Here is a 25,324-nt window from a genome sequence, read left to right on the forward strand (position 1 = left end):
AGATCGGGTATTGCGCTTTAGTTATACACGTCTCTCGTGGCTGACCATGAACTTTTTGGCAGTACCTTTAAAGTGACATGAATTCAAATATCCCGGTTTCCAGCGACTATTTATACACTAGTTGCCCGAAAATGTTTCTCTCTGGTTTCCTCAAGTTACTCTTTGACTTTGTGGCGGGACTGTTTTGTAAACAGTGTGATATAAGAAAGTAGTTGTTGTTGAGTTATTTCGTATTTAGTGCTTCATTTTTCGCAGTGAAAATGCCTAGAGCTAAAGCAAAAGTATTTAAAAAGCGTGTGAACTGGCAAAAGAAAAGAAATAATGATTCATTAGCAAAGCAAAGCAGTTCATCATCATCACTGTTGGAAAATGTGAATCCACTTATTACTGATTTGCCGAACGAACTTACACCAAATGAAAACAGTGCTTCTCATAAAGAACTAAGAGATTTGGAAGAGAAATATAATTTACTTGATAGAGGGAATGAAGTTTTTGAACTCATTGATACGAATATATTGTGTGAAGCTCTTGAAAACAGTTTGTGCTGCAAAAAATGTCATGGAAACGTTTCTCTGAAAGTAGAATCCCATGTTGGCCTGGCTGCCCAGTTTAATTTAATATGCAGTGTTTGTAAATACAGCTGTAAGTTTCCAAGTTCGGTTTCAGTAACTGTAAATAATGGATACAAGAAAACTGAACTTTATAGTGTAAATATTAGGTTAGTTTATGGATTGCGAGCAATTGGTAAGGGCAAAGCAGCTGGTGATATGCTATGTGGTGTTCTAAATCTTCCAAGTGCACCTTCAAAGTTTGAAGCTTACAATTATGTACTAGGATCTGCAGTTGAAGATGTAGCACAGAAGTCAATGCAGGTTGCTGTGGAAGAAGCAGTGGAAGAAAATGACGGCAGTCGTGACCTCACAGTGGCGTTTGATGGCACGTGGCAGAAAAGGGGCCACACCTCCAACAATGGTGTTGTAACAGCAACTAGTGTTGATACTGGCAAGGTTATTGATGTTGCAATAATGTCTAAATACTGTAGGTGCACAGGCAGGCTGAAAAATGAACACAGTGATGACTGTATTGCTAATTATTATGGTAGTAGTGGTGGCATGGAGGTTGCTGGGGTGAAGAAAATTTTTCATCGCTCTTCACAGTGGTATAATGTTCGCTATGTCAAATATCTGGGAGATGGTGACTCTAAAGCATTCAAAGAAGTTTTGGAAAGCAAACCATATGGGAACAGTGTAAATATAAGCAAACTTGAATGTATAGGACATGTGCAGAAGGGAATGGGTGCCAGGCTGAGAAGGTTAAAATCAGTTATGAAAGGGAAAAAACTAGATGATGGGAAAACCTTGGATGGCAGAGGAAGATTGACTGATTCCATAATAGACCACATTCAGAACTGCTATGGCCTTGCAATCAGGCAAAATACAGGCAATCTTGAAGAAATGAGGAGAGCTATATGGGCTTTATATTTCCACACCGCATCCACGGATGAGCATCCACAACATGGTTTGTGCCCCAAAGGTGAAAACAGCTGGTGTAAATACAATAGGGGACTAACAACAGGAGAGAAATACATTCACCACCACAGTCTACCATCAGCCATCATGGCAGAAATAAAGCCCATTTTCAGAGATCTGGCTGACAGAAGTCTTCTGATGAAATGTCTTTACGGAAAAACGCAGAACCCCAACGAGTGCTTGAATAGTGTGATATGGCATCGTCTCCCAAAAACAGTGTTTGTCGGAATTAATACACTACATTTTGGTGTGTATGATGCTGTGGCAACCTTCAATCTTGGAAATATAACTAAATGCCAGGTCCTTCAAAAGTTGGGTATGTGTGTTGGTTCCCGTACGGTACGTGCTATGTTCTTTTTAGATCAGCACAGACTAAGGCATGCTGATAATATAATCAAGACATTAGTGAAAAAAGCAAGACAGGTGCAGAGGGGTGCCAAAAGAAGACTTGAAGATGATTATGAAGACTGTGAAGGGGGTATTAGCTACGGATCAGGATTGTTTTAATCTTCTTTCTCCGTTTCCCGTAAGTTTGCTTTTTACTTCATCTAGGAACATTAACTCAGGTACTGGTCAACCTAGAAGTCTGAAATTTTTATGATGTAGTGACATAGGTCCCTATTACATACTGAAACAACGATTTTTTAATTACTTGATTTACAAAAGACTTAGGGGTGATAGTCTAGTAAAAAGCGATGGAAAAAATTTACTTAAAAATAAATGTACAATATCTCTGTAAGAAAATACTTTGACAATAAACTGTTGTTTCAGTATTGTTGTAACATATGAATGCACATATAGTAAAATTTTTACCTCTCTGTCTCCAGTAGTTTGTGAGAAAATGTTCCCTATAGTAGGCATATATTAACATTGCGGGGATAGGTGATTCCGTATCCCCTTAAAGGTTTCAGTTTATACATCGTCTGTGCACCCTGTTTTGTACTGAAATTAGTCAGTTAATGTACTAAAAATGTGTTCCACTGCTTCAGTATTTTCCTTTGATATAGAATGATGCCTTCCTGTCGAACCAATAGGAACTGGAACACTTACAACCTTCAAAACATTGTGAACAAGAAGTGAGCGCTGATGGCATTGTTGCTGTCCTTCAGCTGGAAACCTATATCCAGCAGCTGGTCCATGTGGTAGCATAAAGTTCATTACAGTTTAACTCCTAACTGGTATCTATTATCTCTGCAATCCACCAGTTACAGTCGTACACACACGCCACAATCATCCCCCTCCTCAGGTTGTGAATCAGAATATTATCCTGCCCTTTCTGAGGTGTTGGCAGAATGAATGAAATTTCTTCTTGCTCTTTAAAGTGTGTGCAATATGAGTTCGCCCATCCCTTTGAGTTCAGACATGTCTCTTCTGAATTCCTTTCACAGGAGTTGTTTGTTTGGACCATTCTCCTTTTTTCTACTCATGACATTCTTCAATTTCCTCTTTGGACAAAAGAATGAGGGCTGTGGATGTGCAAGATTTCACGACTCTCATAAAATCGTCAGCATTCTGAATCACATTTGGTCTGGAAAGATTATGTTTTGTAACATAGTGCTTCAGCAGGCCTCGTACACCATCACAAAGCCGCTTCCCGTGACCAGTAGCACTGTATACCCAGTCAGTTGGCACAAGTGACTTACACCTGGTAACAATTTTTAAAATGACTAGGAGTACCATCAGAAATAATGATGATCTTGCTCTGTCCCCATTTGCAGTTGAAGAATTTCGTGCATTGCTAGCAAAGCATGTGCTGAGTCATGTCCTGTGTCATCACTTATAACTGCAGCACTTGTGGTCTTGTTTTGAAAATGTGTCAGTTCTGTAAAAAGTGAAACCTGGTCATTACTCCAATGATACCACTGTACTTCTTATGGTCGTATTACAGACCAGTTCTCAGCAAAATCACAGTGAAGTACTAAACAAAGTTCTTCAGCCTGTACACACCCTTTCACTTCTGCAATGTGTTGTTGCAGTTTCTTCAGATGCTGATGTGTTACTGCTTTCACTGACTTTTTACCAAGTTCATCAATGAAACTGTCAAAGGCAACAGTTTTCTTAATTAGTTTATATTCCTCCCATGTCGCATATGTAATTTCTGCAGAGGTATCAATTACGTCATCCAGGCAAAGTGTCTATAAAGATAGTCCTCTGTTTCAGGGCTGTCACCACATTCCTGAAACAAACAAGTCTCTCGCTTTACGTCACAGAGTACTAATGACTTCACAGCCCAACCAAGATGTCGTATGTCACATGCTCCAGTAAGTTCCTCAAAGTTACCACACAAAGTTCAAAATTTGTGCAGTAAACACTTAGACAGACATCTCTAGGTGGATGTGGAACTACCCACTTAGGTGGTAGTGCATAAAATTTTGAACTTCCAATATGTGAAGTCGTATAGTTGCTCTTATAAATTGCAGAAGTTTCTTTAATACTATGAGTCATGTACCTCTTCACTTTCGCAACTTTTTTACCTTCAGCTGTTACAGTTATAGTTCAAATGACTGCACTATTTGAACTTGAGCTGCTTCTATAGGGTGACCTTAATAGGGATCTGGTCTTCCAAAAACTCCTTTTACGGACCTCACACTTCTTGATTTGTGTGCCATGTACTTTGATACTGATGAAACGTGATTCAAATTGTTTTCTTTGAAAATGTCAACTTCCACCTTTTCATTGCAGGATGCACAATATTCAACAGCTGATTTGATATTTGTGAAAAATTCCTGGCAAGAGGTGCAAGAGTGCTTTGCTTAATTTTCTTTTGAAGATGGAATTTCTACTTTGAAGAGTGTGATCAGTTTTGCTGTACTATATTCATCCATAGCTGTAGTAATTTCTCTTTGCTTTCTTGATGTGTAGAGCTTATGACTCAACTTCACTGACCACGCTTTCTTAACATGACTAACACCTGATTCATAGTATTTAATTCTTCTCTACTGATGCAAAATCTGCACCATGGGAAGCTTCACCTTGTTCAGATACTATCATTGTTGTTATACTGTCAAAACATTTAGAACACAAAAAGTCATCACTGGAAACATCTTCACTTTGAAACAGTGTGTTCAAATGAAAACATTTATTCCCAACCTGAACAAAGGCTGTTAGTCAGCACACTTCACTCTCCTGTGACCCCAGTCAGAAGACATTTCAAACAGCCCTTTTCACAAAACACACTGCAACTGGCAAATTCCTCATGAAAACACAGAATTCACTGGATGGTCTCAGATTTCTTAGAAGCCTCTTCAGTAAACAAATTAGTACTGGATGACCACAATACATTAAAAAAAAATCTGTAAAAAAATCGAAAGGCAGCAGTAAAAGAACTTTGATAGATATGTACAAATATGTACAAATGGAGGATACCGTTGTAATCATAAAGCAATTGTCTTAAAAAAAAACTCTAACAAAATATCTAGAACTGTTCCCTCTTATAACATTTATCTCTTTAATGTCACATTTTTACGTTTTTTGAACTGTTCAGATGTGAGGCGTGGCCTCTTTCCTTATTCACCAACGTTCTTACGTTTACAGACAAAATTTTTCCAAAATTCGTATCTTCAAAATGGTGTTCGCAGTGTCAAGGTTTTTTTTTTTCTTCTGTGAAAGAATTTCTAAATACATGGAAAGAATAAAGGTTCTTTACTGATACATTGGTAACCTTAGCTTAAATAATGCTGATAGTTACTTGACAACGCTCCAGGCAGAACAGGCAAGGAAGGGGGAGAGGGGGGAGAATTTTGGTACTGTCAAAATATGCTGACAAGTTTGGTTTTCCATTCGCTATAGTGCATAGTGCAGCCACCATATGTTGACAGACACCAGCAGGGGGCAGAAGAAGAAAAAGACTAGAATTCTGATCGCCAGAGGGCACATAAGTAGTACTGGGAAAGAAGTGCAGCCTCGCTCTCTAAAAGCAAAAGCCAACAACCAGTTTCTGCAAAAGCAGAAGTGACACGTGGCCACCAGGATCACCAGTTTCTTCTGGTGTTGTGGAGGTTGTAATCGAAATCTGTAAAGGGCGAGAATTAGTCTTTTCACTCATTTTGAAAAATAAAAAAAGAAAACTATGAGCAAGGGAATGAATACTGTGCAGTTGTTTGCTGAGCGTTATAAACATGCTGAGCATTATAAACATGGTAAATAGGCGTGAACTCTAGCAGTATTTGATGCAACCACAGTTCAAAATCCTGCCACCTCAAACTGCCACATTATATAAACTTCAGATAGCAGACAAGTAAAAGTGTTTCTTCGTTCTAAGATGTTAGGTTCCACAGCTGAGTACTAAGTTGCATTCTGCAGCATCTGTCTTGTCCACTCCATGCCACAACCCACATTTGGTGTGGCAGCAGAGCATCGAGTCCACTGACACGTCGTTGTGCTCACACACTTTCTATTTCACAGACACACTCTTATGCACATATTTTCCAAATTGGACTGGGCCAGATGATGTATGATACCAGTAATAAAAAAATTGGCTCCATTTTCAATATTTATATGCATAAAATAAAGGCATTTGCAACTATCTTTGATAAAATAGTTCATCAGTTATTTGCATTTATCAAAAAATGCAAATTTTTCAGCTCCCTGATCATCAGCAATGTGCATCTAAGCTAATCCAGCATGTTTTCCAATGTCTTCACCCCACTTGCATTAGGTTGTTGTCCCAGTCTATCATTTCTTGCAATCCAGCAAAAAACTTTCTCAGTCCGTCTGTCGTCCATTCACCTGGCTCTGTCCTATTAATCTCCATTTCATTGTCACTACAGACACAATTACCGTATACACTCAACTAATCTGCGCATTTTTTCCCGAATTTTAGGACGAAAAACTGGGGTGCGCGGATTATTCAAAACATTGTTGGTACTGCTCCGCCTGCAACAATACATTCCATTATACTATTGCATTGTTGCCGCCTCAGTCTGACACACATCAGTAGCATGTTAGGAGTGAAGTATGAACGTATCACTCGTGCACTGCTAAAGAAAAAGTGAAAATTATTGAAGAAGCTGAGAATATTGGAAACCATGCAGCAGGAAGAAAGTACGACGTGAGTGAGAGCTGTATTCGCGACTGGCGAAAAAATAAAATTCAGCTTCAAGGAACTAATAGTAAACGCCGAGCATTTCGCGGCCAAAAAGCGAAGCATCCGGATCTCGAGAAAAGGCTCTGCGATTATATAGATGAGAAGCGACAATACGGATGCGCGGTGACGAGTTAAATGTGCCAACTTTAAGCATTGTCTTTAGCCAAAGAACTAGGCATTACCAGTTTCAAAGCTAGCCGGGGCTGTCTATCAAGATTTTTCAACCGAAATGGTTTAGGATTCCGGAGGAAAACTCTATTGCTCAGCGGCTTTCAGGTGATTACGAGGAAAAAATAGTGAATTTTCATCATTATGTGATAAATCTGCGCCGTAAACAGTCCTATATTGGTAATGCGGATCAAACTCCAGTCTATTTTGAGATGCCACTCGACAACACAGTGAACAGGAAAGGAGAATCCAGCGTCATGATACAAACTGGCGGCAGTGAGAAACAAAGATGTACAGTGATGTGTGTAACTGGCAATGGACGAAAGCTACCACCTTGCATGATATTTAAAGGGAAAACTATTCCGAAAATATCAGTAAAAGGTATACTGGTATTAGTGAGAGCAAATCCGAAAGGGTGAATGGACAATGAACTTACAATTGACTGAGTGACACATGTTTGGCAACGTCGTCCCGGTGCGTTACTGAATTTACGCAACATGTTGGTCCTGGACAGTTTCCGCGGACTTACAACTAAGGAAGTGCGAGACAAATACAAAAAGGGAAAACTGACTTGGTCATTATCCCTGGAGGCCTAAATCCATCCTACAACCACTAGATGTGTGTATAAATCGGCTATTCAAAGTTGCACTTAAATAGCGATATACACAATGGATGGCTGATGAAAACCATAAGTTCACACCTAGTGGAAAAACCAAATGGCCGGATTTGTCCCAGATTTGTGAATGGGTGAAAAGTGCATGGAACTCCATTCCGCAACCACTGGTGGAAAAATCCTTTAAAAAATGTGGAATCACAAATTCACTGGATGGAACAGAGGACAACGCTCTATGGGAAGATGGTGAAGACGACAATGGTTCTCCCGCTAGTGATGACGATGAAAGTGATGAGTAGAGTGGTAAGAGAGGAAATGTACCGGTATTGACTAAAATATTTTATTGCACATACCGTATTAACAAATTCTTAAACAAGATAATTCACATTTCTTTTTTTGCTATTGTAGGTATTCGTAGAGTCCCGGCTGGCGGTGATAATGTTCCCTGGCCGCCCGCCTGTCTAATGGGCCAGCTGGTCAGCTGCACGCCTCTGAATCTGTTGCATTTTAACGATGTATCAACCTGTACAGCAGCGTTGCTTCAAACCAGTAGTTATCATACATACTTTTGAACACATCATAATGCTGGAGCAATTTTTTTTGCAAATAAAACAAATTAAAGCTTTATCCCCCCCCTCAAAGTTGGGGTGCGTGGATTATTAGAGTATATATGGTATTACATCATTCTGTTACCTGATTCATTCGCATGTTTTTCCTATAGTTTTTACTTAATAAATTTTGCTACTGTAGGTAGATGTTTTGATAAAACTGAATAGGAACACTGCACTTTATATTTCATTAAACTTGTTGTGTACCTGTTCAGTTTTCTATGTAATGTGCAGTATGTATGTTTAGTAACTTGCACTGTACCCACAGGTCGAATACCTGTGGCTCCGCAGAACACCAGCAGACATGGAACACCAAGAGCATTGTCCAGCAGTCACATTCCTGTTGCCAGCTTCCATGTCTTGAAAGAAAAGAATTTTGATGCACGTCTCAGTGCACCACATACAATCAATTCAAGGCCCAGTTCTGCAAAAATGGGAAATAATTCTAGACCAAAGCCTTTGAATAACCTCAAACCACAGCGAATAACTTATGAACAAGCTAAAGCAACAATACAGAACAAGAAATCTTTGGCAGCTGTTAAAAGGTATGATCTCCATCAAATTAATAAATAGCAAACAAAATACACAGACTGGCAAAACTTGACGTACTCTGTAATTATACATAATACCTAAACATATATTTCTTTTAATTTTCACTAAATCATAAAATTTCTTTTTGGTACATGTTTTATTACTTTATGTTAGTATTTTATAATACTTGATTGTTACAACAGCATCTAAGAGTTTTTGTGTGCTTCTCCTTAACTACACCATAAAAATTATTTATTTTTAGATTGTTCTCGAGACTTCAGTATTGTTTTAATGTGCATGACGGATGTATATCATGGCTGTTTGCTGTGAACATAAAAGTAAAAGAAGACCTTGGCATTCACTCTGTTTATGACTATAGATTGACTTCGATGTCTGGTGTTAGTATTTCATATCATTAAGTTATATCTAAAAACACAGATGATGTGACTTACCGAACGAAAGTGCTGGCAGGTTGATAGACACACAAACACAAACATACACATGAAATTCAAGCTTTTTCCCCCTAAGGTAAGTCTTTCCTCTCCCGGGATTGGAATGATTCCTTACCCTCTCCCTTAAAACCCACATCCTTTTGTCTTTCCCTCTCCTTCCCTCTTTCCTGATGAGGCAACAGTTTGTTGCGAAAGCTTGAATTTCATGTGTATGTTTGTGTTTGTTTGTGTGTCTATCGACCTGCCAGCGCTTTCGTTCGGTAAGTCACATCATCTGTGTTTTTAGACATATTTTTCCCACGTGGAATGTTTCCCTCTATTATATCATTAAGTTATGTTGATGTAGTTTGAGAAAATATGCAGACAAGCTGGAAAATTGAATTTTGAAGGAACATCATAGGCTCACTTATTCAGAAACTTCAAAGTACCAAGTACACTGTCAATAAGCTTTTTGTTTTTACTAAATCTGAGGCTTTTGCTAAGAATGTTCCCTCAAAAAGATAAATTTCCTCAATTCTTTAACCATCTATGCCAGTATAACATAGTGCCATTCTTCCCACGAACTATTTAACTCTGGAACAGGAAAGGGGTGGAATTGATGGTTTACAGATGTAGTTTGCTGCCAACTTCAGCAACCCCAAAGCTATGACACTGAAATTGCCAGGCAAAGTGGTGTTGTGTTTTCTGTGTGTGTATGATTTACTGATTTCTAACAGTACTGTATTTATATTTAAATCCATTATGCAATATCAGACACAATCACAGATGTTTGGTAGAACTTATGAATGTCATTTTCCTTCTACTCACTGCATTGTGTTACAGTAGCCTTAATTTAATTTCCTATTCCTTGCTGCATATACGTACCGCATGTGAAGATGAGTGTCTCCATAATGTGCATTCACAAATCCATGTTACTTCTATATGAAATTTATACCACATTAGCTGATCGGTGTGAGATACGCATCCACATGGTCATTAGCACTGGAAGATGAATAATAAAATATTTCCCCCCCGCCCCTCCCTCACATTTCTTGAACTTTGCAGTGGCCACACTACTTACCTCTTTGCCCCTTAGATAAGCGAGCAACTTAAGTTAGCTCAAGGCCGAATTAATCGGTGTCAATTAAACACATCTTAAAATGTTACTGTCTCAGTAAGAGGTTTTGTTTGTTACTGTGCAGAAAACCTACACTCTTAAAATGATCATCATGTAATTGGATTCCGATGTCGCTAGTTGCGTGTTTTGATAAAATACTTTCCAGAACCAGGAACCGCATGAATACTTGGGTTCCATGCAGCCCGTGGGACACTGTTCGATGCCCACTGGTTTGAAGTACAATTAAATTGAATGCATGCTTAAGAAAGTGGTTGATATTTAAAATCTTCCTAAAATTGTGCTTCACAGGTTTCATAAGACACATTTTGCTGTAAATGACCGTCACAAGTTGCTAAGAGTTTCTAATTTTATTCTTCTCAAACTATAGTTCAGTCATCTACATAGTTGTGACAACATTGAGGCGTTGCCATAGAGACATTTACAAAATCGCATTATTTGATTTGTTGAGGTAGCTGCATGAAGTTTTGGCGCTCAACCCACTGTAACTGTCAGGTAGCTTAGGACGACTCGACTATAGTTTCACCCTTGTGGGCACTGGCACTTGCATCTGCATCTACGTCTATACTGTTTGAACCACTGTGAGGCACTTGTCATTGGGTATGTACCAGTTACTAGAGGTTGTTCTTCATATTTGGAATGCAGGAAAAATGGTTGTGAAGCCTCTCTGGACATGTTTTAATTAATCTAATCTTATCCTGATGATCTTTATGGAAGTGGTCTATAGGGAGTTTTTGTATAGACATATAGTCGTCATTTAAAGTCATTTCTTAAGACTTCATTTGCAGATTTTCTCAGGATGGTTTCCATTGTCCTCAAAAATTGGCCAGTTCAGTTTCTTCAGTATCTCAGTGACACTCTCCCTGAGTCAAACAAACCTGTGACCATTTTTGCTACCCTTCTCCTGTATACATTCAATATACCCTGCTAGATCAAGTGAGGTGGCGCAATGTTTAGCACATTGGACTCGGGAGGATGATTTTTCAAATCTGTGTCAGGCCATTCTGATTTATGTTTTCCATGATTTCCCTAAATTGCTTCAGGCAAATGCCAGAATAGTTCCTTCGAAAGGTCATAGCAGACTTTCTTTCGCATCCTTCTCTAATCTGATAGGACCAATGGCCTCGCTGTTTGGTCCCCTCCTCCAAGTCAACCAACAACCAACCGACCCTGCTAGACCTATTTGGTACAGGCCCCACACATTTGAGCAGTAGTCTAGGATTGGTTGCATGAGTGATTGGTAAGCAGTCTCCTTTGTACTGGCTGAATTTCCCTAGTATTCTACCAGTAAATTGAAGCCTGCTACCTAGTTTACCCATCCATGACTGAGCCTATATGATCATTTCACTTCATATCCCTACTAAGCGTACACTCAAGTGTTTGCAAAGTTTCCAGCTGCATCTCACTAAGCTATATTCATACTATGTTCCTTTGTTTTGTGAGGTGCAAAATTTTATGTTTTTGGACATTCAGAGTAAGTTGCCAATCATTACACCACTTTGAAATCTTATCAATGTCTGACGGAATATTTGTACAGCTTCATTCAGACTGTACTTCCTCATAGATACATGCATCATCTGCATAAAGTCTGAGGCTACTATTATTATTATTATTATTATTATTATTATTATTATTATTATTATTATTATTATTATTGTTGTTGTTGTTGTTGTTGTTGTTCGTAGGATCATTAATATATAACATCAAAAGCAAGGAAAGGAATACACTTTCCTGGCATATACCCAAAGTTACTTTTACATATGTAGATGACTCTCCATCCAAGATAATATGCTTTGTCTCTCTACGAAGAAAATCTGAGTCCATTCACATATTTCACCTGATATCCCTTATGATCATATTTTGATAAAAAGTATGGGTGTGGTATCGAGTCAAGTGCTTTTCAGAAATTGAGGTACACTGCATATACCTAGCTGTTTTGATCTGCACCTTACAGGATATGTCAGAAAAATGCAAGTTGGGTTTCACATGATCATTGTTTTCGGAATCTGTGCTGGTTGGCATGGAGGTGGTCATTCTGTCAAAGATATCTCATTATGTTTGAGCCAAGAATATGTTCTGCGACAAATTGATGTCAAGGACATAAGTAGTTTAGTGGATCATTTCTGCTACACTTCTTGTACACAGGTGTAATCTGTGCTTTCTTACAGCTACTGGGCATGGTTCTTTGTTCAAGAGAGCTACCGTACTTACACAATTATAAGACAAGGATTTTTCCCAAATTCATCATCTGAAAAATACAGTGTCATCTTATATTTTCCACATTAAACTATTGCTGTTGAGGTCAATGTTTTGTATGGTGTTTGATTGATTAACATTTAGGTTGTCTTACATTTACGAATGATGCTTTGGTTTTGAGGTTTCTTATAGATTTCTTATGAAGATTCGAAAAAGTAGGGCGTAGCAATGCTTTCGTTTGAATAGGCTGGAGATTTCCTGATATGCCGAAACGCTCGATATGGTACTGACCTTGCTCGAACAATCTTACAACAACTGACTTATGGCACTATGACTAGCCATTGCAACAATCTAATGCTTAGCTTAAAAATTGACAGTTTTGTTTAATGAAGGAAAACATAGCATTAAATTCTATCATCTTACAAATTTTTGTTGTATTTCAACAGGTTTGTGATAAAAGTTGTCATAAATGTATGACCACATACATAGATTTACACTGATCAGCCACAACATTATGACCACCGACGTAGTGTCGATGTAAACCAATCCAGGCGGTAGCAGCATCTCCTGGCAAGGTTTAAATTGCTTTGAGCACTGTGGAACTTAACATCTAAGGACATCAGTCCCCTAGAACTTAGATGTACTTAAAACTAACCAACCTAACGACATCACACACATCCATACCCGAGGCAGGATTCGTACCTGCGACCGTAGCGGTCGCACGGTTCCAGACTGAAGCGCCTAGAACCACTCGGCCACACTAGCCAGCACCTGGCAAGGAATGACTGCTAGTCACACATGTGAGTGATGTATGCAGTATCAAAGAGAGTGCTGTTTGTGTGTAGAATGGCTAATACACGCGATCTATCTAAGTTCAACCGAGGGCAGATTGTGATGACCCAGAGACTCGACGTGGGCATTTTGGAAACTGCATGACTTGTTGGGTGTTTGAGGTGTGCTGTGGTGAGTAGCAAAACCAAGGTGAAACCGTATCCATGTACTGTGGGTTGCGCAACCTCAGTAAAGATCTCTGACGTGGTAGGCTGAGCAGACTGCTAAAACAGGACAAGCAGCAGAGCGTGTCGGAACAAACATCAGACTTTAATGCTGGCCAGAGTACAAGTGTGTCTGAACACGCAGTGCGCCGAACACTACTAATGATGGGCCTCCGCAGTTGCAGCTGATGATCCATGAATGTGGCAATGTTAACACAGTGATTTCGGCAACTATGACTGAAATGGGCACGTGACCATCAGCACTGGAACTTTGCACAATGACAGTTGCACGGTCGATTAATGCGATACCTTCATCGTGGCGATGGGAGCTTGAAAATCCGTTGTCTTGCAGGGGACAGCTCCTTGACATCTGTACTGTGGGACAAAACAAGCTGGTGGCGGCTCCATTATACTCTGGAGAACATTCACGTGGGCATCCATGAATGCAGTGGAGGTGGTACAACACACCGTGATGGCCAAGGAGTATTGTACACTAGTTAGACCTTTTACACCCCTTTGTGGTGATCATGTTTCCCGACAGAAGCAGCATTTTTCATCAAGATAAAGCACCATGTCACAAGGCCAGGCGTGTAATGGAGATGTTCAAGGAACACTGGCAGGTTCCAATCCAATTAAGATATGCTGCCGCCCCCCCCCCCCCCCCTCCTGCCCAACTAGACAAAGCTGTACCCAGTCAGTCTCATCTTGGATGTGATTGAACGTGACATCAGAGCTCATCGCCCCCCCCCCCCCCTCCCGATGTCACAACACATCACCATTGTTGTCAGTGCCAGAGGTGGATGTACTGGCTACTAGGTAGGTGCTCAAAATGTTCTGGCTTATCAGTGTAAGCTGCTTTTTAAGTAAAAATAACATTTAAAAATGAAAATCCCATCCTTCAAAAGCCATTACTAGATTCTGAACTACTTCAGTATTTTATTTGGTTATGAGAAACTGAAATGACTTGACAGAAGAGAAATTTGGTTGCTGTTTACATATTAATATACAGGGGAAAAACATCACCAGCTATTAACCAGCCTTAAAACAAGATTGTGACATTCAGATGGAACAAGGAAGAAAATCAATCCAGAATTAAATGTTTTACAAATAAAATAAATTGCATTAAAACTTACTACAGTTGTTATCGCAAGAACCGATCACAGTGGAAACACCCGTTGTGGGGATATTACCAACGGCAGGACGAGTGAAAGTTCAAGACTTGGACTGAATCATGTTAGCAATCTGTTATTTATGTATCAGTTGCTGTGTTATGTATGACCTGCACCCTAGAAAATGCTGCCATCCGTGTTTAAGTATTGTTGAAGCAACGCAGTATGGAAGAGCTGAACAGGGAATAGTGACACCAGTCTGGCTGAGAACTATGATGAGTGCAGGGAGGAGAGTGGTGAGCGGGCAGCATATTTCATCGTGCTACTAACCACGGGGATCTATACTTCGTACTTTGGCTCTCTATGAACATCTGCCATGTTTAAACTGCGATTTGTCTGAATTCATTTGTACTCAGAATCGCATTGACTTCAAAACTGGACAAATACTCAACAGTAGCATACTTTTCTACAAGAGATGCTAAAAGTATAAACTGGGCTCAATGGCATACTTTGGTGTTTCATGCAGCAATGTTGTTGACGCTCACCATGCAAATGACGGGAGTGATAAGGGGGGGGGGGGGGGGGGGGTGTAATTTGGCGAAAGCATGAATATTGTTTGTCAAAAGGCCCAGATGGATTTATTCTCGACTTGAAAATTGCTAAGTAACGGATATATTGTTGGACAGGATCAATTACCACAAGCAATGATGGATGGCATGAAATGCATTACAGACGTAATAAAGGTGGAATGGCATTTTTATAATGAAAAATGATACAGATTGCACCACATGAGAAATCAGGATAACAGACATGTTTGACAGTGGCCAGACTCCCAACATAACAGTCGATGACAGACTCTTGGAAAGGAATATGCCCTCCTCAGGCATTAATGCACATTTTGCACCTGTTACTCATGCTGGCTACCAAACTGTCGAGCAGTACTTCGGTGATATTGTACCACTCCTCTCTCAAGATGGTTTTCAGTTCTTGCGCAGTTTGTTGGGGGGGGGGGGGGGGGGGTGGTCTGTTCTTGAGAAACATGCCTGCCAAGGGCATTTCAGGCATGCTTTGTAGGATTTTGGTCTGTGGAGTATGCAGGCCATGCCCTGGATTCAGTATCTTCACTTTCCAGTGTGTACGTCACCTCAGCGATCCTGTGTGAACAGGCATTGTGGTGCATAAACAGAATTTTGGGGCCTACCGCATACTTAAAAAGATAGATATGATAATCTTCCTGCAATACTGCTGTGCTTTAACAGTATCTCATACAAAGATATGTGGTAGTGTTCGGCCATTGTGCATAATGCTTAGACAATACCGATGACACTCGTGAATATTCTGTGGTGTTTAATGTGTTACCAACTCTCTCAGCACTAACTGGTGGCCAGAATCACATGCCACACTGAAACTACATTCATCAGAAAACATCACTCTGGACCACTGTTGGCTACACCAACCAATGCACTCGTTACACCAATGAACTCTTCCTCAGTGGTGGTGTGGTTGAAATGGGAAGCATTTAACAGGTTTCCGAGCACACAAGCCACGTGATTTAGTCACCATGAAATGGTTCTGGCAGAGAAACTTACACCATTAGCGGCTGAAAAGTCTGCAGCAATCTGCCTAGTAGTGAAATGTCTGTTCCTTTTTGCCACTAGGGCTACGTGTTGCTTTTCTTGTGGTGTGGTGGTCTGTGTACAACCAGCCGCATGCCTTTTTGTAGCAGTTCCACCTTCAGCAGCCATTTTTAATTGCGAGATGACATTTTTGGACAAACCCATTACTGAAACTTCTTGGCAGACTAAAACTGTGTGGCGGACCGAGACTCAAACTCGGGACCTTTGCCGTTCGTGGGCAAGTGCTCTACCATCTGAGCGACCCAAGCACGACTCACACCCCATCCTCACAGCTTCACTTCTGCCAGTACCTCAGTGCACACTCTGCTGCAGAGTGAAAATCTCATTCTGGAAACATCCCCCATGCTGCGGCTAAGCCATGTCTCTGCAGTATTCTTTCTTTCTTTCAGGAGTGCTAGTTCTGCATGGTTCGCAGGAGAGCTTCTGTAAAGTTTGGAAGGTAGGAGACGAGGTACTGGCAGAAGTAAAGCTGTGAGGATGGGGCGTGAGTCATGCTTGGGTAGCTCTGTTGGTAGAGCATTTGCCCACGAAAGCCAAAGGTTCCAAGTTCGAGTCTCGGTCCGGCACACAGTTTTAATGTGCCAGGAAGTTTCATATCAGCGCACACTCCGCTGCAGAGTGAAAATCTCATTCTGTAAACCCATTACTGTGGCCACAGTAGTGACACAGTGACCAGCTTTGAGCCATGCAGCTGCTCATACCCGATAAGCAATCAAATTATATCAAACATGGTTTGGAAAACATCTCCTCCTTCCCTCCCCTTCTTCCTCATTTATCAGTGGATGAGCCAAACGTGAATTTAAAACTTTTGAATGACTCTGAGTAGGAACTAAAAGAATTATTATTTATTTTGTGATTTGTCTGCACTGAGGTAACTATCTTCATCCTTACCTGTGTCATTTCATGGAAGGAGATGGGTTGAAAATGCCAGTGCAGCTGAAAAAGCTGTGGAAGTTCTTGGTCGTATTAAAACTCATGTTACTGAGATAACATACTCTAATTCAAGCTCAGAATTTTCTGTTTTTATTGATTCAGCCAGTAGTAAAACCACTTTTACCACTCATTCCTTACGTAACTATTGACAGTAGATGTGATAATTGCACAGTCAAGTATGACCAATGGCTGTATTAAGACAGACTGCTGATATTTAAAGACCCAAATCAAAAGTTCACAAACAAATTCCATTGTTGATCTCTGTTAAGCTTTATTTACATGGTTACGTGAAAGGAAATAGGATATTTACATATTCTCAAATCATCACCAGAAAATATGATAACACTCATCGTTTTCCTTTCTGTTCTTCACTTGTGTTGAATACACAATAGGATAGTACCCCATTTGTAGTCCACAGTTAAATGTTTTCAAAATTTTGGGTGAGTGCAGGTATGTTTTGGCTTTTATCCAACCAAGAGGAATGTGAGGTAGTTAACAAGTCTCAACTTCCTGAATTGTGTAATTTTATCTTTGTACCAAAGACAAAACGTACTGTAAGAAAAGTGAAGGTAAATAGTTTGCCCTCTTAATGTCTATCCTTCAGTCAGTAGGTATAAAATTTTGTATATGTGATATATAAAGGCACCTGTTTTTCTCATTTTGTAAAACTGATGGCTAACGTTTTATTTTCAGAGAGGCTGAAAGACTGGAGAATCGCAACATTTTGAAAGGAGTAAGATTGAACCGTCGATTTGAATTACAGATGCAGCACCGAAAATTAAATGTGTAATTATTATTTTATATTCTTCAAGTAATTTTACTCCTGGCATTTCAGTACTGGGCTTTCATGTAACATGCCCAATATGTGACATAAAGAACTGCTGTTCTTATGCTTGCCTTTCTGTTCTTTCATATATATTTGTCTTTGTATAACAAATGATTATATCCATTAATTGTAATAAATTTAACTTTTATTCAGCTAATCTTTGGCAGCTTTGTTCATGCTGGACATGTAACTTTTTCTGTACGTCATTTATTTAATCTGCATTCAAACAGTGGGTGTATATTATTTTATAGAAGTGTATAAATAGATAAATTATATACAGATAGAAAATGTATTCTGTTTATAGAGTTGTTAATTTATGAATGTTTCTGTATGTTAACAGTTTTTGTAAAGTGATAACGGATTACTGAGTTTTGTTGCAATTTCACAATAATTTTCATTAATACTTATATTTCAAGTTAGATTTACAGAGCATGTTTATGAAATTTGGAGCCAAAATAATTTCTGTTTTGGTTTATGCTTTTGTATTTGATTTTATCTTCTAATGTATGTAAAGAATTACATTATTTCCTTATCAAGGAGCCGTTGTGTGTGTTCTTTTCTCACTCACAAGAGGTAAGTGGGAGGCAAAAAATGAGGTATTCTGTAATTTCCCTGTGATTTGCTTGAGGCAAGTGCTGGACTAGTTCCCTAGAAAGAGCATTGCCTATTTTGTTTCTCTGTTCCTCAGCCTTGCTCGTGACACATATTTGATTGTAAACTGTGAATTTCTACATCTTCCTTCAATATTGTGATCCCACTTACATGCACAACTAAAATTCTTGATTTATACATAATTCTTCAATGTTAAGATCTTGTTTCCACACTCTACAAACATCGTGCAATGATAACTTCAGTTGGTATAGTGGCTATATTTTGCTATAGGCCTATTCATCTTGCATAAGGGTGCAATCTAACATGTCAGAATCTACCTTGAAATTTGTGACACAGCCTTTGGTACAAGGAAATGCACTGTAAAAAATTCTAGCAAGTATGAAACACAGCTAGTATATTTTAATAAATGTTGAAATTACTGTTTTTTACCAAACACAGAAAGACTTCTAATCTTACATATCTTTATCTGTTTGAATAACTTGCAGTTTTTATCAGCAGCTAAACTGTTGTCAATGTAATTCATAGAAAGATGACTACCAAAGGAAAAGAAAGGAAGCCAGTATTTGATGCCACATTAAAGACAACTTCAAAAAACTGGGACTTCAAATAGTTGAAATTAAGTACACCGTCTGACAAAAAAGTGAAGCATCCTGGAGGAGGAGGAGGAAACAAAGTGAAACTTCACAGGTTGAGAGGATATGTGATGTTATCAAAGTGATTATAAAATTGAGTCAAATTTGCAAAGGGCTTTGCAACATCAGCCCACTTATTGGTGTGACTTTCCACCCCATCTGGCTTGGATGTAGTCTTTGATTTGCTTGAGGACATAATACAGCCACTGTATCCTTTCCCAAGGCAAGCTGGCCAACAGCTGTTATAACTGGCTCTTGATATCCTGATATGGCACTGTGACTGATTTGATATCTGAGCTGGCCCGAAACATGTTATTCCCCCAGGGTGCTTGCAGTTCTTTCACGAGTTCATACCAGACCTAGTGCAGCCTATTCTTCTTTCCTGGGCTGTATTTCCTTATCCGGCCGTCCCTCCCCACCTTTGCTCCTTTCCCACCTTTGCTCCTTTCCCACCTTTGCTCCTTTCCCACCTTTGCTCCTTTCCCACCGCCCCCTTTCCCACCGCCCCCTTTCCCACCGCCCCCTTTCCCACCGCCCCCTTTCCCACCGCCCCCTTTCCCACCGCCCCCTTTCCCACCGCCCCCTTTCCCACCGCCCCCTTTCCCACCGCCCCCTTTCCCACCGCCCCCTTTCCCACCGCCCCCTTTCCCACCGCCCCCTTTCCCACCGCCCCCTTTCCCACCGCCCCCTTTCCCACCGCCCCCTTTCCCACCGCCCCCTTTCCCACCGCCCCCTTTCCCACCGCCCCCTTTCCCACCGCCCCCTTTCCCACCGCCCCCTTTCCCACCGCCCCCTTTCCCACCGCCCCCTTTCCCACCGCCCCCTTTCCCACCGCCCCCTTTCCCACCGCCCCCTTTCCCACCGCCCCCTTTCCCACCGCCCCCTTTCCCACCGCCCCCTTTCCCACCGCCCCCTTTCCCACCGCCCCCTTTCCCACCGCCCCCTTTCCCACCGCCCCCTTTCCCACCGCCCCCTTTCCCACCGCCCCCTTTCCCACCGCCCCCTTTCCCACCGCCCCCTTTCCCACCGCCCCCTTTCCCACCGCCCCCTTTCCCACCGCCCCCTTTCCCACCGCCCCCTTTCCCACCGCCCCCTTTCCCACCGCCCCCTTTCCCACCGCCCCCTTTCCCACCGCCCCCTTTCCCACCGCCCCCTTTCCCACCGCCCCCTTTCCCACCGCCCCCTTTCCCACCGCCCCCTTTCCCACCGCCCCCTTTCCCACCGCCCCCTTTCCCACCGCCCCCTTTCCCACCGCCCCCTTTCCCACCGCCCCCTTTCCCACCGCCCCCTTTCCCACCGCCCCCTTTCCCACCGCCCCCTTTCCCACCGCCCCCTTTCCCACCGCCCCCTTTCCCACCGCCCCCTTTCCCACCGCCCCCTTTCCCACCGCCCCCTTTCCCACCGCCCCCTTTCCCACCGCCCCCTTTCCCACCGCCCCCTTTCCCACCGCCCCCTTTCCCACCGCCCCCTTTCCCACCGCCCCCTTTCCCACCGCCCCCTTTCCCACCGCCCCCTTTCCCACCGCCCCCTTTCCCACCGCCCCCTTTCCCACCGCCCCCTTTCCCACCGCCCCCTTTCCCACCGCCCCCTTCCCCACCTTTGCTCCTTCCCTCCTGCCCCACCTTCCCTCCTGCCACACCTTCCCTCCTGCCCCACCTTCCCCACTGCCCCCCCCCCCCCCAAACCACCTTCGCTCCTTCTCCACTGCCCCCACCACCACCACCACCACCACCACCACCTTCGCTCCTTCCCCATTGCCCCCTATTACCCATATCTTGGTGTTCTTACTTATATCGACCTGGCTCTACACCTTGTTTCTCTGTATCTCTTGCGGTTTTGTTGCCCTTGCCTTTTCTCTTTCGTTCTTTATTTTTGGTCGCCTTTTGGTGTTTGACCTCTTCTTCCAAATTTTCTCTCCGTATTGAGAGTTATTTGGGAAGAACTCCCTCCCTAGCATCTACGGCATGGATTCCTCTCCCCTTTTCCAGCTTCTCTTCCTTCCCCATCGTAGCCCCCTCCGCACTGCGAGGTCACCAGCACTTGTAGCCAGTCCATATGCTGGGGCTGTTGTGTACCCATCTGGCTGAGTCCCCTGGTATCACACTTCTGATACAGGAACTGTTGCCTCCCCATGTATGCCTAGGAGTTGCTGTTTGTTATTCCAGAGCATCGGAACTCATGGTAATGGCCACTATGCCAGACAGCCGTTGCTGTGGCTGGGTGGTGCCCATGGGGAGAGCCCCTGATTGGAGTGGGTGGTATCAGGGCATATTCTTTGCTTATGGAATGTATAAAGCTACAAAAATCTGATTGTTCTTCTACGGTTGTCTCTTTGATTTGGTTATGGATCGTTGAATGCTGCATCTTATGACACTGACCTTCCCATCTCTGGTTAAACCATGGGAGGAGGACCAGGGTCACTGACTTGGGGTGAAACACTTTCCGTGTTACTTAGTATGTACTGAATAGATGGGGACACATTCACTGCCACAAAACCATTATTTTTTATGGAAAAGATCAAAGACATGTTTGGTTCAAAAATGGTTCAAATGGCTCTGAGCACTATGGGACTTAACATCTGTGGTCATCAGTCCCCTAGAACTTAGAACTACTTAAACCTAACTAACCTAAGGACATCACATACATCCATGCCTAAGGCAGGGTTCGAACCTGCGACCGTAGCAGTCACGCGGTTCCAGACTGAAGCGCCTAGAACCGCGCGGCCACACCGGGCGGCATGTCTGGTGAAGTGGAGTTCCTCAGTAGGATGTGGTCAGGTTCCCAGTTTATCAAAACTGCTTCTGCTGCCCAATCTGCAGCTCTTCATGCTTATGATCATCGTGACGACGTCTCAGTGTCCATTACACCTCACCAGTCTTTGAATAAGGTCCAGGGAGTAATTTTTCATGGGGACCTCATTCTTCAGACTGATGAACTCTTGGCCATTCTGGACCGACAGGATGATCATTTTGTTCAATGTGTACAGAAAGGTCGTAAGGAAATCGTAGCAATACTGGCACCTTTATTCTGGCTTTTGAAGGAGATACCCTCCCAGAGAAGATTAAGGTTACGTGTTATTGATGTGAAATGAAGACGTACGTCCTGCCACCTGTGAGGTGCTTTCAGTATTTTCATTTTGGGCACATGTCTTCCCAATGTACAGCGGACCTTCTATGTGGTGACTGGAAACCCACTCCATCATGAGAGGAGCTCCTGTGTTCTGGCACCTCTGTGTGTTAATTGTCACAGTCATCACACTCCATAATCACCAGATTGCCTGGCTTATAAGAAAGAAAATAACTTATTAGAGTATAAGTCCCTGGATCGTTTACCTTGCACTGAGGCTCATCAGAAATTTGACCGAATTCATCCTGTGCTCCCCAAGGCCGCCCGCTCTCATTTGGATCCACATCTTGCAGAAACTTGCTCTCCCTGTGAACCCTGCCCTTCTCACTCTAAGGAAGAGGAGGAGGAGAAATATAAGTCCCAGGACAAGGGTCCCTTGATGCCCCTGGAGGTGCCATATGCCCCCTGGCCACCTGTGTCTGACCTCTTACTTATGAATGTCAACCCATCCTCGTTGGTGATGGATAATGACCTGGCGGCATGATTGGCTCCAGCTCATTCGCCTTCCATTTGGATACCCACCCCATGCTTATTCAATGGAACTGTAATGGAAACTACCGTCACCTCCCAAAGTTGCAATCCCTTATTGCCTTTTACTCGGCAACTTGTGTTCTTCTCCAGGTATCTCGCTCTACTGATGCTCGCTCATTGACTGTGTGGAGGTTTCATGCTTTCTGTTGGAACTGGATCCACTCTTTGAGGACTACTGGTAATGTCTGCATGTTGGTCTGTACATTTGTTATTAGTCCATGATTCCCATTTTGTACCCCATTGGAAGCAGTTACTGTTCAGGTCCACTTGGACCCTGCAGTCACAATTTGCAGTCTCCCTCCTGACAGGCCACCTACATCTGCTGCCCTAACTGCCCTCCTTCAGCAATCCCTCCTCCTTGAGGATTTTAATGCCATCACCATCTGTGGGGCTGTGCTTTGCCATCTAGTCATTGCAAGTCATTGACTAATTTTTTGCGGACCATGACCTGTACCTCCTTATGATGGTTCACCTACTTGTTTTAGTGCCGCTTATGGCACTTTCTCTGCCATTGATTTTTCTCTCTCTTCTCCTCCCCTTCTTGCTTCTTTATACTGGTTGCCATGGGATGACCTCTGTAATAGTGACCACTTCCCATTTATTCTCTAGTTCCATTCATGACCCGATTACCCCACTGGGCTTTCTGTCATGCTGATTGGCCTCTATATACCTCCCAGGTTGTTTTTCCACCTTATTTGGTTGTGTTGATGTTGTCCATGATCTGTTCAATAAGATAATCTGTATTGCCAGCATTATTGTTCCCTGCTTGACAGGCCCCGTTCAGTCACTCAGCTCCGATGTGGAGCACAGCCATTGCCACCAATATTCATGATCATTGTCATGCCTTGCAACATCTTAAGTGGCACCTGTTAACGCTTTCTCTCTTCTACAGGTTCTTCTGTCCCTTCGTTGTGAGTGTGGGCTACACACTGCACCCACCAAGGTTTATCAGTGGAAGTCTTCCATTCTGGGCCTTGCCCTTTCAGATGGCCTTCATACAGATCCATCAGTTCCCAGGCGACAGCATCGGTGTCAGCCTCCTATCCAGCTATCTTTCTTTTCCAGAAACAGTAGGCTGTAGCTCCTCACTTACATTTTACCTTGTCAGGTGGAATCTTACACTGAACCTTTTACTGAGTGGGAGCGCTTCTGCCCTCTCTTCCCACGATTCAGCTTCTGGCCCTGATTCCATCCATAACCAATTGCTTCAATACCTCAATCCTCCATGGCAGTATCGTCTCCAGTTGTTTAACTATACTTGGCTCCAAGGCATTTTCCCTTCTCAATGGAGAGACGGAATTGTGGTTCCTATCCTTAAGCCTGGCTGGGATCCGTCATAACTTGATAGTTACCAACCAATCAGCCTGACCAATGTCCCCTGCAAGTTATTAGAATGGATGCTGGCTTGTCGGCTCAGTTGGGTCCTTGAATCTCGGGACTTTGTATCTCCTTACCAGTGCAGCTTTCAGGAGGATGGTCTCTAATTGGTCATCTGCTTCAATTGGAAACTGCAGTTCAGCAGGACTTTCCTTAGTGCCGTCATCTTGTCGCAATTTTCTTCGCTCTTTGTAAGGCCTACAACAGCTTGGCGCCATCACATTCTCGTTATCCTCCATGAGTGGGGTCTTCGGGGTCCGTTCACAATTTTTGTTCACCAGATCCTGTCATTCGAGTCTAGGCTGACACTGTTATCAGTTCTCTGTGGGCCCAGGAGAATGGCATTTTGCAGGGCTCCTTATTAAGTGTTCTTTTTCTCACTGTGATTAATGGACTTGTGGCCTCTGCCAGACCGTTGGTCACCCCTTCTCTGTATGTGTGTAATTTCTGTATTTGGGTTATGTTCCACATGGTGGCCTTTGTGGATCAACAGCTCTAGGATGCCATCTGGCATGCTTACGTATGGACACATGGTTTTCAATTCTTTCCCCTTAAATCGAGGGTGGTGCATTTCTGTTGACATACTACAGTCCATCTTGGTCTGGAGCTCTACTTAGACACCCAGTGTCTGACCATGGTCCTCCAGTTCTGTTGTTTGCATCTTTTTGACAACAAGCTTACTTGGTTGCTCCACATCCGGCATATGAAGTTTGTCTGTTTTTGTAAATTCAGTGTTCTTTGCTTCCTTGTCCACACCTCTTGGGGTGCAGATCGTTAAATTCTCCGCCTTTACTGGGCATTAATTCTGTCTTGTCTCGACTGTGGTTGTCTGGTCATATCTCTTTTTGCTCAGTCGTGGGCTGACTCCCCTTTCTAATAAACTTCACGCCATCAAGGAGGCCCACCATGAGACATTCTTCCCTCTGTCTACCATCCTTTGCCATCTTTGTGTTGGCCATACTAGGTTGACCTTTGGCTTTTTACTCCACAATGAGCAGCCCCCTTTGTAGGGCTCCCCTCATGGTGATCCATATGTTTCTAGGTTACCCCCGCCTTTTGGCGCTTCACATTAAATATGCCCTCCCACCTTCCTTGCTGTGGGTGTTAGCGAATAACCCCTTGCATGGTTATGTCTGCCCTCAGTTTTCTTCAGGAAAGTGGTTTGTACTCTCAGTTAAAAGTCCTTGAATTTTCTTCTGATATTTGACCCTCTCAGTGTAGGCATTGGCAACAGAGGCCTTGATCTTGC

General features: G+C 42.5%; 2 protein-coding genes across 6 annotated transcripts in view; one reads left to right on the plus strand and one right to left on the minus strand.

Moving 5' to 3' along the window:
* The window catches only part of LOC124786517, a 196,657-nt gene extending 178,321 nt beyond the window's left edge, over window positions 1–18,336 (plus strand). For all 5 annotated transcript variants that reach the window (XM_047254269.1, XM_047254271.1, XM_047254274.1 and 2 more), the window contains 2 exons: window positions 8,273–8,549; window positions 17,665–18,336. In XM_047254269.1, the coding sequence (XP_047110225.1) occupies window positions 8,273–8,549; window positions 17,665–17,761 (374 nt within the window). In that variant the 3' untranslated portion in view covers window positions 17,762–18,336. The remainder of the gene's footprint in view (window positions 1–8,272; window positions 8,550–17,664) is intronic.
* A 231-nt stretch (window positions 18,337–18,567) lies between these two features.
* LOC124763618 (glycine-rich cell wall structural protein-like) overlaps window positions 18,568–25,324 on the minus strand; it is a 28,546-nt gene continuing 21,789 nt past the window's right edge. Inside the window, exons 2-3 of the mRNA XM_047249128.1 lie at window positions 19,495–20,668; window positions 18,568–18,622 (exon numbers count right to left, since the gene is read on the minus strand). Coding sequence (XP_047105084.1) covers window positions 18,568–18,622; window positions 19,495–20,668 — 1,229 coding nt within the window. The remainder of the gene's footprint in view (window positions 18,623–19,494; window positions 20,669–25,324) is intronic.

This window comes from Schistocerca piceifrons, chromosome 1, assembly GCF_021461385.2.
Source record: "Schistocerca piceifrons isolate TAMUIC-IGC-003096 chromosome 1, iqSchPice1.1, whole genome shotgun sequence".
NCBI classification, from domain to species: domain Eukaryota; kingdom Metazoa; phylum Arthropoda; class Insecta; order Orthoptera; family Acrididae; genus Schistocerca; species Schistocerca piceifrons.